Source organism: Adelges cooleyi, unplaced genomic scaffold, assembly GCF_023614345.1.
Source record: "Adelges cooleyi isolate 19-005CV unplaced genomic scaffold, UGA_ACOO_1.1 ACOO_flye_CR_arks_rails_tigmint_CR_PRNA_574, whole genome shotgun sequence".
Lineage (NCBI taxonomy): Eukaryota > Metazoa > Arthropoda > Insecta > Hemiptera > Adelgidae > Adelges > Adelges cooleyi.
Genome location: NW_026096268.1, coordinates 1,116,917 through 1,132,974, shown reverse-complemented (window position 1 = coordinate 1,132,974; position 16,058 = coordinate 1,116,917). Strand labels below are relative to the sequence as shown.

At 30.4% G+C, this 16,058-nt stretch overlaps 2 protein-coding genes across 3 annotated transcripts; both read left to right on the top strand.

Moving 5' to 3' along the window:
• The first annotated feature begins 3 nt into the window (after positions 1-3).
• Positions 4-2,678, top strand: LOC126842963 (DNA-directed RNA polymerase II subunit RPB7-like). Of its 2 annotated transcripts, XM_050580218.1 has the most exons (7): positions 5-345; positions 426-535; positions 678-888; positions 1,782-1,847; positions 1,925-1,996; positions 2,426-2,459; positions 2,535-2,678. In XM_050580218.1, exons 1-7 carry the CDS (start codon positions 334-336, stop codon positions 2,546-2,548), a joined length of 519 nt encoding a protein of 172 aa, XP_050436175.1. In that variant the 5' UTR covers positions 5-333; the 3' UTR covers positions 2,549-2,678. The 2 variants fall into 2 exon arrangements, with proteins under 2 accessions (XP_050436176.1, XP_050436175.1); XM_050580219.1 differs by lacking the exon at positions 2,535-2,678 and having other exon boundaries at positions 4-345; positions 2,426-2,464.
• A 2,456-nt stretch (positions 2,679-5,134) lies between these two features.
• Positions 5,135-15,158, top strand: LOC126842952 (histone-lysine N-methyltransferase trithorax). Its single transcript, XM_050580202.1, has 17 exons — positions 5,135-5,632; positions 5,758-5,892; positions 6,188-6,341; positions 6,480-6,662; positions 7,023-7,316; positions 7,377-7,646; positions 7,988-8,119; positions 8,604-8,679; positions 8,758-8,836; positions 8,895-9,101; positions 9,188-9,310; positions 9,413-9,535; positions 9,601-9,762; positions 9,867-9,979; positions 10,181-14,216; positions 14,287-14,433; positions 14,505-15,158. The coding sequence occupies exons 1-17, from the start codon at positions 5,468-5,470 to the stop codon at positions 14,676-14,678; spliced, it is 6,573 nt and encodes a 2,190-aa protein (XP_050436159.1). The 5' UTR covers positions 5,135-5,467; the 3' UTR covers positions 14,679-15,158.
• The last annotated feature ends 900 nt before the right edge of the window (positions 15,159-16,058 follow it).

Below are 16,058 nucleotides of genomic sequence, written 5' to 3'. Positions count from 1 at the left end.
TATTGAGGTGTTAATATTTAAAATATTTTATAAAAATCAACTTTACAATTTATTTGTTATTAGATCAAAAAAAGTTTAAATGTTTAATTTATTTAGGAATAAGGGATGTTGGATCAATTGTAGCAAATCATACACAAACCGACTCCGGTGATTAGATTATCTTGGCGTTTTAACTTTTCTTTCATCTAAAAACATAAATGTAACGTTAATGTTTTTAATATTTTGATTGAATTTAATCTTGGTGACTGTACAAATATGTATTTTAGGTATTAGTTAAATGTAAAAAAGCAATTACAAATTAGTAAATTAGTAAATTAATAAAACTATACAATAATGTTTTACCATGTAAGTAAAAAATATATTTATTTTTTTATGACCGCTATAATTATAATATTAAATATAAATATACAAAAACTATATTATAGATTGCTTTAGAACACGATGTTTTACTGCATCCCCGATACTTTGGTCCACAGTTATTAGATACAGTTAAGCAAAAATTGTACCGTGAAGTTGAAGGTACATGTACTGGAAAGTAAGAATATGTTTTATTTATTATTATGTTATATTATAATCCTGCCTTGATAAGTTTGGGGTAGTAAATGTAGAAAATGTCCTTTTTTACGAATTTTGTTTTGTTTACTCTGACTTATTTATTATTATATACGTTATTATAGGTATGGTTTTGTAATTGCTGTAACACATATTGATAATATTGGTTGTGGTCTTATACTACCGGGACAAGGATTTGTTGTATATACTGTAAAATATAAAGCAATAGTATTTCGGCCATTCAAAGGTGAAGTATTAGAAGCTGTAGTAACCCAGTTAAATAAAGTCGGAATGTTTGCCGAAATCGGACCACTTTCCTGTTTTATATCTCATCATGTAAGTGTCTTTCTGAATATAAATAATTTTTATAATTTTCCACATACTCCTAAAATAATTTAAATATACTAGTTGCATGGGATTGCTCACTAAATATTTCCAAATGTTCCTCTATAACATTTTCTTCTCTTAGCCTGCCCATCCATTTTTCCTACCATATCCACAAAATTACAGTCGAGGTCACTAGCTACTCCATCTGTGACATAGGATTTACGCTAACTCGCAACCTTTCACCAAACAAACATATTAAAGAGATTTGTTGCAAAGCATTTAAAGTCCTTGGGTACATTCTTTGGTCCTCATAATTATACCAACTTATTCTACCTATTTAAGTTTTTTACTGCTCCTCAGTACATCCTATACTCGAAAATGACAATATTCTATAGACCCCATTATCCTCATGTACTGGTGCTATGGTTGAGAGAGTTTAGAGGTTTCTCTTTGCTATTGCCTACAGGCTAAAATATTCTATCTTTCCAACAAGTACTATCCTATTCTACTAAATTTAGCCTACAGGCTAAAATAGTCTATCTTTCCAACAAGTACTGTCCTATTCTACTAATACTGGACGTTTCAAGTTTAGCGGACCATAAACAAGTGAGTAATACCTCATTCTTGACAAACCTTCTTTCTGATAAGATTAATTCTCCTACTTTTCTATCTCTCATCAGCTTAAAAAAAACCTTGTGCCATTCACTTCCATGTAATTTAAAATCATACTCTGTAACTATCTTACTATTTAGATAATATAATACATTGGCAGCGCTAATTTGTTTTATTGTAAAATATTAAAGAACTAAGAAGGAATTTAATCAAAAAGTTCATAAAAAAATAAACTTTGTTTTATAAGTAATACACATTATAATATAGAATATACTATTTTTTCATTTCAGTCAATACCATCAGAACTACAATTTTGTCCAAATACATCTCCACCATGTTATAAGTCTAAAGAAGAAGTATAAATCAATATTTTTATTTTTCATCAAATATTTTATAAATAATAAATATTAATAAAATATTTTTGTGTCATTAGAATATAGCTATCCAACCAGAAGATACAATTCGATTAAAAATAGTTGGCACACGTGTAGATGCTTCAGGAATAGTAAGTTCATATTTCAATTATTATTTTTAGTTAATATTCATCATCTATTTAAAGTCTTAAACGGGTATACCTACCATTAAAAACCATCTAAATGGTATGTCTAAAAAAACTGTAATATCACTTGATACCGGTATATTATTTTATTTTGAAAATTATATGTGTGTAATAAACTGGTATTAGATCTAAAAAATGTATTGGAGTTAGGGTTCAACTTATGCTGCGTTGTGAAATGGATGATGTCTACCCCCTACACTCAAACTCTGCTTATTAACGGGGATAGACGTAATATATCAGAAAAGTTCAAACCTAAAAACCATTTACGCATATATCAGTTTTTTGTTGTGCAATTTAAATTATTTTTAAACTAATATCTAAACCCTTAATATAACCTTTAACTTGTTTTATACAAAGCCTTTTACATTTTTACAGTTCGCAATCGGTACTCTTATGGATGATTACCTTGGTTAGTATTTAAAAAATAGCACAAATGTATTTTAATTTATTTAAAAATATTATTAAATATATTTTTATTTTCCAGGTTTAATTCACTAATACAGAAGCAGAAATCAAAATATACAAAATGTATTTTGCATAATTTACAATTGATATTATATGATATTCCTATTTTATTGATAATTTTATTTTCTAATAAAAATAAACAAATAGTTTTTGTAATTGATAATGAGTGTTACATCTATGTCTCTATGTTAACTTTTATTTATGTTTGTCCCTCAATATATAATCTATGCACAAATAAAATTCAAATGTGTCCATTAATAATAAAACTTTAGCATTGTAACCTTTTTTTACAGAATCTAATTTGCTTGCTGTTAAATTACCTTTCTGAAATTAAAATGATAATAAAAAAACCATTTTGCAGAAGCAACTATTTTTAAAAATCGTTAAATGTTTAATTTATTATAATGGTAATATATTTTAGGTAAATTTATCTAGATTTAAAACTATATTTTAAATATATTATAATAATGATTGGCGTATATTCAATCTTGCTCTGGGGGGGGGGGGAATTATTATGGATCTTAGTATAGTTTGGTTTAACACTCAAACTGCATATGGAACTTAGGTATTATATAGTTTGTTGATCACGGAAACAACTTCTGACTAGTCTGTGATGTAAGCTTTTCGGACCAGAAACGGCCCTATTTAGCACGTCTCACTGCTCACATGTTCATCGTACACATGCTTCTATGAATAGTTGAAAATGTCTAAAAAATATATATAGGGGACCATACGGAATACAAATTAAAAAACCCATACTTGATTTCAGCATAGTTCGGGCTATAATGTCGAAAGCCAGCCGAACTTGAGCGTCAGTCGTTCAAGATATCTGGCTTCTGTGCAAGAGTCAGTTTTTCAGGCAATAATTTTTACTTTACTTTTCCGATATCGCGTTCATCGCACAGTTTCTATAAAATCTTTATAGAAAAGCTTGTCTTTTCAAATTAGCAATAGCTCATTATAGTTAAATATTTGTAGATATAACAATGGTTAGTTTAAACGTTTACTACAAAACTTACTGTTAACGGGAATAGAAAAAAAGTGTAAAGAAACGAGTTGAAGACTAAACTAGCAGAAATTCCTAAATCGAAGCGCGTTAGTGTGTGTTACATACCGACACGAAGTATAATTACGGTATGTAACACAGTATAATTATGGCCAAAATGAGACGATCGGTAGTAATAAAAGTAAAAGAATAAGAGAAGATACAAAAATTAACTGTCTCACATTTGACATTTCTAGACTCTAGTTTAGATCTTTGATTTAGGGCTATGCTTACAATTGTAATTGTGTACCTATCGTCGGAATTTCAGATGTCTGTTTTAAGCAATTAAAGCCTGAGATAAATATTACGAATTATGGAAGCTAACCTACCGAAAAAGTATAGTTTGGTTTATAAAGCAGTAGATAGTGTAATAATATACTGTAAGCTGGAAATGATGATGACAATAATACGGTCACTGTTTACATTTAAATTTAAATCGATTTATTTAATTTTAAAACATCTGCCGACGCCTAGATCAGATAAGATATGTTTTTATCACTGTCAATTATTTTATAGATGTAGTAATAGACAAAAGTGTGACCAAATTTCAAAGAGAAAACTCGTGTGGGCCGGTCATGCGTAGAGAAAACGAGGTTCTTCAGTAAGGGCAACCATCAAATAAAAGATCACCAGTAAGCGGCCTCTGGGAAGACCATGTCTACGATGGGAAGGTTGTTTTAAACATGATGTGAAAAAGTCGAACCTGATTTTCAATGGAGGATAGTAGCAGTAGATAGGGAGAAATGTGTATAGTCTCAATGACCGAGAAGGCCAAAGAAGAGAGAGAGAAAGAAAAAGCATAGGTAGTCACGGTTTTTATAGATTTTTGAATAGTGTTAAAGTAACTTAATGATCAAAACTAATGAATATACTATTTCAGAGAGCTGTAAGTTGGTGGACATTCAAAATTGTACTTAGTATTGAAGTTATGGTTATTTTCTTCATCTATTTAATTTTTACGAGATATCTAAGGATACAACTAAGTATTTCAATAAACTTTTATTAAACTTTGTTAATCCCCTACCTCCATAAGGAAGTGGAGGTTTTTTAGTTTTACTTTCAAGGTGGAGTGGTACATTGGTTGTAATATTTTGTATATTGTGGAAGTCACTAAACATACAATTTTAATTTTGAAGGAGTAACTTAAGAAATACAAAATTTAAATTTAGTGTATTGTGGTAATAATTATGCCAACAGTCATTGTCCATGACTATTTGTACGTTTAATCTATGACTGTGTATACAAAATACAGAATACTCAAAATTCTTTAATAACAAATTTCTATAACTATAAAATCTATCGCAGAACCAAATTTTGTTAAATATTGCCTATACTATATCTCTTAAATTGTCCATTAAAAATTGAACCGTCGCCGAGTGAAATAGTTACTTCCGGTTTTTTTCATGAAACAACAACGAAATCGTTTTGGCGGGCTCAAATCCCGCATACTGGTTAACAGCATTTTTATTATTAACGGATGTCGCAGCTGCACACTGCACACTATGTAGTCGATATTCGACGCTGTTGACACCTAGTGACGTCAACGACCAACGTGCGTATCACTGTCGAGTATAGGTTGTGTTGCCAGACGAACCCTGTTGATTTTTTTTAACGGTATGAACAGCAGAATGCAGATGTTGATAGAAGATTAGGTATCATCACGCATAAAACTGTAGTTGGCGCGCGCATAGACGTCCACACCACAACACCGAGGCCTACCCCGAAAATATTCGCCTTGACCGTTGTTGAAAGATAATAAAAAAGTGAATTCCGTTCGTTCCTTTCTCGTGTCCAGATGGATTTGTATCGTGTTCGGAGAGTGTAATTTTTAATGTTTAAGCACACCGTCTCGTTTCCCGTTTTGCACAGCCCGGTAAACGGGTGCGCATAATCCATAAAATGCGAATATGGTCAGGTCCCGGTTTCTCGGCAAACCTCCCAAAACGCGTTGTCAGAGGACGATGGTCCGGGTTGGAGTGCCAAATTTTGTGGACAACGAGGCCAAAAACGCTCAACTGATATCTCTAGCGTTGGACGTGTTCCGCACTACGTTTGAAACTGACAACGATGAGGTAATGTGATAGCCCGTTGGGCTATATAGAATAGGATTCAGTCAATTGCCTCGGTTAACATTTGTTTTGGCATAAGTTATTCAATAATGTGAATAATTGGTAGGTAATGTTATTTGTTATTTTAGCAACAACAGGAGTTCAGAGGTTTCAGCGACTGTACCAAGGCCGCTTGTAGTTTAGCTGAAATGAAAAAAGAAATTACCGAAATATGTCGACAGAGAGGCATCCCTTATGAATCGACAGTTAAAAATGAAGATCTGGTATAAACTAATATATCATTAAAGAAATATATAAATATATCAGGAATTCAAAACGTTAACACATTCACATGAGAAAATATTAACTATCGTTTTGTTTCTAGGTATTTTCGTAACATTTTTAGCCCACGATTTTATAAATAAAATTAAATAGTTTTAAATTATTAGATTCTTTTTAATTCAATGAGTTCCTTTGGCTGATTTAATTTTTATTGAATTTTAGTATTTGTTATAAAAAGCAGCACCACATGTTTATATATTAGCACTAACTGTTAACACTTTTTTTTTTTAACTACAGTCTAGTAGTTTAGGTAGTATGGACTGTCTGAAAGTTCAAAATAAAGTTGTATCAACACCTGAATTGAAAAAATCTACAAATAAAGAGGCTGCAAAAACTATATCTTGTTTAGATGACGACCTTAATTACACTTTTGCAAAATCATGCAAAGGAGGTATGATGTTAAATATTTTTTTTTATATTATAATATATCTCTAAAATTAATTAATAGTCTTCATATTATTTAATACGAGTGACATTAATCATTATTTTACTAGTTTCATATTATTAACACCATACATTTTTTGAATAGGTCCGTTAAATTTGAATCAAACAAGTGGTGAAGTACAGTGCGGGATTTGTGGTGTTGTTCGTTTTTATAAATCTATAGCGAAGACAAAAAAATATGGAGCCTACAGCTGTGATTCTTGCAGAAAATTCATTACCAAATCAATTGAGAATACAAAAGTTATTAACCGTTGTAATAATGAGAGAGGTAAGTGACATTTCATTTCTGAGGGCGATATTCTCTTGCTTTTCGGTTCAGTCTGCCACTAATGTTTATACTTGGACAATTTAATTGAATTTAATGGCACTAGGTTACCTAAAATATATTTAACTTAAGTGTCAATAATTGATAAAACCACTTGACATTTTCATAAATAACTAAAAACATATAATATTTAAAGAAAAGTGACAACTGTTAAGTGATATATTAATTATGTAACTATACTCTGCCCCACTTAAGAAAGGCAGCGTTCTGTGCATCCTAAATAAGGTGTCTAGCACTGCCGGACCATTCAATTTAAGAATTTTATTTAAGTTTTTTGAACTTATATAATTATATTTTAATCAGGTATTGGTCAGTGTCGTATTCCCATCGGTATCAAGTCACAAAATAGGATTACACGAGTTATATCAATAGATGCTCGGTGTAAAGCATGCTGGCTTCAAATGTGTTTGAAACGGTTAAAGTTACCAGAAGCGACTATTGAACGACTTTTAGATACACTTCCTAGAGAAATGGTACCAATCATTTTATGGGCTTTAAAAAAACCAGATCCATGGACTATAAGTATAGATAGTACTCTGCAAAAGAAAATCATTCGCGATTATAATCTTCATAAAGAAATTATTAACGCTTTACAAGGTAAAACACAATTTTAAAATGCTGAAATGAGAATTTGAATTAACCTTTTTTTTTGTTTAGATGAAGACAGTGATGAGAATACAGATGAAATAGATAGTAATGAAGACAGTTATGATGATTCTTCTGACAAATCTGATTCAGACATTGAGTATATTGCCAAAAAAAAATGTTATAAAAAAAAATCTAAATTAGAAGAAAAACCAAATAAACGCAAAGGAAAGACGAAGCGAGCCAAAAAAATAGAATTTTGTAGAGAGGTTCAGTCAAATGACATAAGAAAATTAGCATCGTCTCGCTCAAAAATTACACCAATATCCAATTTAACTTACGGTATGCTGATTGGATTATTATAATATATTTTGTAATATAGATGTATGAAGGATGATTCTTATAAATCAATGCTATCAAAGTTATTCACATCTTAGGGGATCTCCATATTTAAGGATTTATTTTTTTAGTCTCCTAGATTTTACTTACCTGTGTTTTTTCATACAATGAGTATGAATTTGAGACCGAGCCTTTGAGAATCGGGCCTTACAGAGTGTGTGAATAACATTGTTGACATTCGTTTAAGAAACATCCTGAATAAGTGTGTGTGCAATTTAAACCATCACTTTTATTAAATAGTATCATTTCGCTTGACAAACAATTTCTATTATAATTTATTACAGAATCTAAATCACTTGCAGTTAAAGGACCTAGAGTTAAACATGTTTGTCGTAGTGCTGAATCAGTGTTTGGACAAACTCCGGCTACATTTAAAAATGTTTCTGACAAAAATGAAAACGCACTTGAAGACAACAGTAAGTTACTTTGTCAATAGAGAAGTTGCATAAAAAAAATGCAGTATTTTTTATCAATAAACAATAAACAAAATTAAGTTTATGCAACTCTATAAAATATTTTGCATTTTTGGGCAAGTAATAGCATTTTGCTATTTACTTTGACATGGCAGCTATGCCATGGTGGCCAAAAATATCAAGAAAAATAAAATAAAGGTGGCACTACAATTTTTTGAAAATTAATTTTTTGTAACTTGGTTTGCACAAAAAGTTATATTTACTAAATATTGTATAAACATATATATATATATATATATATATTATACTGTATTGTTAATACAGTACTGTATTAATTCTATACTTAATATTATGTATGTAAAAAAATGTATAATACATTTTATATAATTTTGTTATTAGAATGCTATTATTATTGCTTATTGCTATTAGTCAGTTTTTTATTAGAATAATGCTCGTTTTTTTTTATAATTGAATGGTTTTATTTTAGGTTTGTTAAAAACAGATTATTTCCTAAATAATAAAAATGAAGAGGAAGATGAAAGTTTATCGGATAGTGGTTATGGGTAAAAAATAAAAACAATTTTATTTCACAATTGTTTTTTTTTTTTATAAAAATACATTTAGGTATATTTTATTTTTAGAATTATGGATTCATGCAGTCATTCAAAGAATTCTAAATCCTCAACTCCTGTAGATAGTTATCCTACATTTCAACCTAATGTAAGTAATAAGTATAGGGTCCTTAAAGATGTAATTCTATTTAAAAAAAATTGTTTAGAGAACGTTGCAAGATTTAATGATGCAAGATCACATAAATGCCAATAACGAAAATATAGAAGACCAAAATACAGTTGATTTAGATTTTCGGGAAAGTTATGATCCTGACAGAATTGCTGAAAATGGATTTGCTGTCGTAGGAACAGAGCCGCTATTAGTTCCTCGAGGTGCTGTATGTTACCTGTGTGGTAGTGCTGGAATGGAAAAAGTATATTGCTAAAACTTATTAGATACTTTCATGTTTATTACTTAAAAACAAAAGTTAAAATAAATGAATTATTATTATATGTTTAGTTAATCCATTGTGTTAGCTGTTGTGAACCTTATCATAAATTTTGTGTAGACGGCGTCGGAATTGGAATTCCTTCTCACGAAAGTGAATGGTCAAAAATTAGTTGGACATGCCCAAAATGCAAGGTAAAACAACAACACAATTTCATTCCTTATGATACAATTTTTTTCCATTGTTATTTCATTTAAACTATTAATGTAAAACTAAGTATTCATACGTTTAATTAGTTATGTAAAGGATGTCAAAGTAGAGGCAAAACCCGACCAAAACTGACATGTCAAAGATGTAAGGATTCATATCATGACAATTGTTTAAAGGATAAGTTGACTTATGATAGAAATAGGCCTTGGGTATGTTTCAAGGACACTTAATAAAATAATCTGCTTTAAAAATTTAACAAAATGTTTTTTTTAAGGCATGTCCATCTTGTAGAAAATGTAAAAGTTGTCAAGTGCCTAGAGTTGATTATTTTGTTGGTAATTTGGCTCTCTGTGCTGTATGTTTTCATTTGAGACAACAGGGTAATTATTGTCCTTTGTGTCAACAATGTTACAGTTCTGATGATTATGATTCAAAGGTACAAAAAAATAATAATTTAAAAATTAATAAATTACTAGTTATTTTATAACTTGTTCTAACTATTAAGTTTTGTGTTTCTAACTCTTTTTAATTTTCTGGCAGATGATGGAATGTGCAGTTTGTAAACATTGGGTGCACGCAAAATGTGAAGGCCTGTCAAATGAACGATATGAAGTTCTTAGCATTTTACCAGATGTCGTGGAATATGTTTGCAAGTATGTTCATCTATTATTTATTATTTATAATTTATATATGAAGATTAAAATGTATTTATACATTAAAGAGTATCTTAATCACATGTTTGCAATTATTTCTATTCTTAATTTAATGATGATATTATATAGTACTATTACAAATATTATATATTAAGTAGTATCATTATAATTTTAACCTAACTGATTTTTTTAACTTAACAGGAGTTGTACAACTGAAAGTACTGTACCCTGGCGATCTTATGTTGACGAAGCATTAAAGAATGGTTTTAAAACAGTATTAATATATCTGGGGAAAAATAAGAAGACTTGTGATTTAATAAAATGGAGCCCTCAAAAGCAATCACCTGGTTGCGTTTGTAAAAAATATATACCGCCATTTCCATCACTTGATGGTGAATCTACCATTGTTGCTCAAAAACTAAACAACGATGAAATTTCTAAACAGTGTGTTTGCCATGGCTTAGAAGGATGGTCCAAAGGTACTCCTACATTAGTAACAATTAAACAAAAAATTAATAACAACGAATATGAATCACTTTGTCAGTTCAACAATGATATGTTAAACACTATTGATAAATTTAATGCTCCCGAACTTAAAGAAGAATATAGAAAAATAGTTTTTGAAGTATTTCCATGGTTTAGCAATGATTTTCAAGACAACTCTCCTCGAAAAAGTTCCTATTTGTCTACGTCAATACCAATCATAAGTCCACCTAAGTTCATTCCAAAACTATCGTTAAACTTACTCAATTCTGATATTAAAGCATTACAGGATATGATGGGTAATGATGAAAATAGTTATTATGTAACTCCAAAAAATAAAGATAACCGAATTTGCCAGTTTTGTAAAAAGGTAGGAGAGGGTATGCCAGTACGAGAAGGTAGACTTCTATATTGTGGGGACAATATTTGGGCTCACGCTAACTGTGCATTGTGGTCGTCGGAGGTTTTTGAAGAGATTGATGGTTCATTACAAAATGTACAGTTGGCCTTGTCTCGAAGTAAACTAGTCCGATGTGTAGTTTGCAATGAAAGAGGAGCAAGTATAGGTTGTTGTTACCGAAATTGTGTAAAAACATACCATTTCCAATGTGCCAGAAAAGTATTTTGCTTGTTTAATGAAAACAAAACGGTTTACTGCAATAACCATGCATCCGATACTCGATGCAATGTTAAGGATTTTACTTTAGAAAGACTGATTTATGTAGAACAAGAAGATATCAAACAAAAACGTATCGAAAGCTCAGAAATTCATATTCTAATTGGTTCATTGTATATTAGTTGCATTGGACACCTGCATCCTTTCTTATCAGATACTATCGAATCCATATTGCCTGTTGACTTTAAAGCAAAAAGATATTATTGGTCTACAAAAGAACCATGGAAACTGATTCAATACGATTGGTTGACTAAGGTTGAAAATCTAACTGAGAAATTTAAATTTGATGATCTGAACTTAACTATTGATCACGACTTAAGAGACAATAATGTTGATATAGTCGAACCTAAGAAAGAAGTCAATCTTAATTTATTTACATCGATTCACTTGGATAATTTAGACAAATGTTATGAAATTTTAAAAAGAACTGGTCCTCTTCATAATGTTAAAACAAAATATTGTAAAGTAGATGACATAGATTGTTTTGCGTATCCTAACTATGAAACGGATACAGAATTATCTACAATCGATGACACATGCAGAATGGAGCTTTTTTCTCACAGCTACGGACATAAAACCACAACAATTCCACAGTTGGATGGGTTGTACGATTCGAGTGATGACTCAGAATTTGATTTGTACCATATTGACAAATTAACAGATGTTATTGACGATTGTACTAATGATCAACCCGTAAAGTGCGATCGATGTCATCGGACGTACAGAACTAGTATAAGTTTTGAACGACATTTACCGAGTTGTAATTTTGATTACGAACTAGGTAGTGATAGTGATTCTAGTGAAGATGAAAAGTCGGAAAATAAAACTGAATCCAATTGTATTCCAGCGATAGAAGAAAAAGTCTTGCATGTCGAACCTATAAAAGAACAATCAAATTTAATATCTCAACAAAATTATATTCCCGTAACTCAAATTCAACCGCAACAACCACCACCTACTGTTATTCTTCAGCCGATGCCATCGTTTGTTCAACCACCACCAAATGATGTTCAGTATATAACTATAAATAATCCTCCAACTCAACCGTTAATGCCGTGTTTTCAATATCAGCAACAGCCAACTGTTATTGTTCAACCCTCCATTGACCCAACAACTGTAGTACTTAACAACCCTTCTATGGACATGTTTTTGACTCAAAGCAACAATTTGTTATTTAGTTCTCAACCTATGATCATGGGGTTAGACCAAACTTTTAATATGGCTTCAAGTTATACTTTTACTCAATCGCCTCAAATTTATCCGTCCCCAAAACCTGTAGAAGTTAGTACTACTCAAATGACCAATCAATATTACATTATAAACACTGAGCCTACTACAGTGTCTAACGAATGGTCATACAACATAACATCGGAGATTAAGGCAGAACGTAAAATAGTATGTACACCACAACCAAAAGTCTATTCAAATCGTAGATTAAAGTCAACAGAGTGTTATGATACTAAAGAAAATATTCCTAACAGCCTAGTACAATCGGTTCAAAATCAAGCTTATAGTGTCATGAATATTATAAGAAATGTTAATCCAGAGCCATGGAAAAAACAAAATATAAAAACATATCCACCTAAAAGAATTGAAGAAAAAAAAATTCTCCCGAAATCTATAAATTCTTACTTAACTAGACCATCTATAACTAAAAAAGCAATAGAAACAAAAACATCTTCTCCGATTGACATTAATACTGTATCCACTTCAAATATTAAAGAAAAAATGTTATCATCTAGTCCATTGAAAACTGATGTAATGTCTACGATGAAAGTAGAAAATAAACATTCGCCAACGAAACCCGAGTATATGGCGAAACCATCTCCAACTAACATGTTAAAAGTTATGCCTTTCCAAAGATGCAATGAAAAACAAGAGTTTAATTCGCCATCAAAAGCAGAAAAAGATTCACTAGTTAAAATAGAAAAAAATTCATTTATATCATCACCAAAATTAGAAAATCAGTCTGATAATTATATAAAAACATTGCCAATTTCTATAGAAATACAAACATCACTTTCACCACCTCCTTTAAAAAGAAAAAAATTGTCATGTGATAAACCAACAGAAGAAAAATCTTTATTGAATACTGATACACCGTCATCACCTTCAAATAACGAAACATCACATTCTTCTTTAGTAGTAAAAAATCAGCCATCAACTATATCAAAGGTTGATACATCACATCAATCTTTATTTACGAAAGAAAAACACTCGACTACTGATCAAACAACCGTTGCAAAGTCATTATCGCATACATCTGATGCGAGCAACTTAGTTTTTTTAAACATAGAAAAAGATAAGTTTGACGTTCACCAAAATACGTATCCTGATCCTGTCAATGGAAAGGTCAAATTGTTGGAACCGGTTTCTAATCCGTTTGAGAAATATTTAAAAACAAATTTCCCTCAAGAGGCAAAGAACGGGAGACCTCAACAGAAGCAAACAGGGCGTCAGTGGTCAACAGTTATGTCAGATCGTGAACGTACTGTACCTCAACTGATGTTTGAAATGAATTCTGCAGATGGTGTTTTTTGCAAAGACCGATCACTCGTAGAAATATGGTCCAAACTGTTTGAAGCTGTACAAGTATCTCGAAATGAACGTAAAATGCCTCCTTTACCATCAAGTAACCCATTTGCAAATGACATAACTGCAGCCATTCGTTCGTTGGGTCTAAGTAACAATTTTTTAAAATACCTATTAGAACAACTCTCAGAAGCTAAAGAATTTGTCAAGTATAAGCCAACTTACCACAAAGGCTTAGATGTTGTTGGTTCCACAGCAGAAAACCCTTCTGGGTGTGCTCGCACCGAAATTATTGTAAGAAAGAACAGGTATGATATGTTCAGTTGGTTAGCGTCGAGGCATCGAAAGCCACCTAAATTATTGGCCAACAATGAAGATTTTGGAGGGCGACGAGCGAATTCTTTACCTAATGAAATGAAGTACAGAAATATGAATAAAACATTGACAACTACTGTCGGAGTTTATCGGTCAGATATACACGGCCGTGGATTGTTTTGCTTAAGAGATATCGAACAAGGAGAGTATGTCATCGAATACACTGGAGAAGTGAGTGAAAAAATTAAGTTTTTTTTATGTAACATTTACGTTAAATTGTATTTTGCTTAATTATTTATAGGTTATAAGATCTGTAGTAAGTGATGTACGCGAGCGGCTTTATAATAAAAAAGGAATAGATTGTTATATGTTTCGAATTGATCAAGATATTGTCATAGATGCCACAATGAATGGAAATTCTTCCCGGTTTATAAATCATTCTTGTGAGGTATTAAATTGATTTTTAACTTTTGTAGAAATTAAATTGGTTAAAAACTATCTATTTTTTTATTTGAATAGCCCAATTGCCAGTCAAAAATCGAAACAATTCATGGAAAAAAACATATAATGATTTTAGCCAAGAGAAAAGTACTTCAAGGCGAAGAATTAACATATGATTATAAATTCCCATTAGAAGATGATAAGATTACGTGCCATTGTCTTTCAAGGAGGTGTCGTAAATATCTAAATTAAATGAAAAATTTAATTGTATTACGTACATATACTGTTTAGTTTTTTTTCATTATTATATTTCTTATCATTTCTTTTCTCATTATATTTCTTTTGTAGTTTTTTTTTATGCATTATAATTGAACAAACTAACTTTATTCGTCTTTTTTTGTAATGTTTCCACTACTATGTCTAATTGTATTTTTTTTTATATTTTGGGAACAATTTTTCTTTTTACTTTATGTTATTATATTTTAAACCAAACAGTTATAATTATTGAGCATTGACAATTATAAATTGACTAAAATTTGTTTGTACTTTAATAAAGTTGTAACTATCAAATATTCTAAAATTGTATTTAAATATTTCATTTGTACCAACTGTTATATAAGTATTTTTTCCCCAATTTGTATTACACTCGTCATAAGAGAAACAATGTGATTAAATTATAATTAATTTTTATTGTAATTTGTTTGCTATTGACCATTAACACATATAAATATAAGTTTATTGATGCAAAGTTTATAAGTAATACTATTTTGTTAAATTTGTCAGTTCTTTAAATATATTTTATCCATGTATTTAAAGTTATTGAATTGATTATAAATAATATGTAAATAGTGTTACATAGTTGATAGTGTAGTTAAGAATTACTTAAGTTTATTTTTATAACCGATATCAAGAATTTACTATAGGATATTAATGTTTTTCCTTAATTTACCATCACTTTAAAACAATATGTGATAAAAAAAACATAAATCAAATTAATAAAAACAATACTTATTATTTATTTAATTTAAATTATTATTTTTTAAACGTTGCCATTTTTAGTTTTGTTTATTTTTGCGCTATTAACTGATGGTCGATAAATAAATTGATAATTAATAATTACCTAGATGAAATTCCAGGTTATTATATTGATATTGTATGTAAATATTGTACACAATTTACGAGAAAATTTATAATAACACTAGCGCACTCAGGGGACACAATATTACCAGATTGCTTGCTTTGATTACCTCAGAAACGCTTGTAATTATTCCAAAGATTTAGAAGGTTCATGTGACTAGTAATCTTATGCGAGGAGTCCATTAATCTTTTAACACAGATTCATACTTCATCGGCGAATTTTATCGACCACGTGTAGCATCATTCTGTTGGAAATACTGAGTGGTCGCAATCCAGTCTGAGATTGGCACAATTTGTCACATATGTCAGTCAACTTAGTAAGCCTTCCAAGATTCACTTGAAACCATTATATTTACAACAACGGGTCAAATTAAAAACTAGAGCTGGTGTGATTGTAAAGCTTTTCTGTGGGTATGCAAAAGCACTTTTAAAACCGTTGACCATACCAGCTATGTATGATACGTTTATGTTTATTTTCATGTACAGAGTAACTGG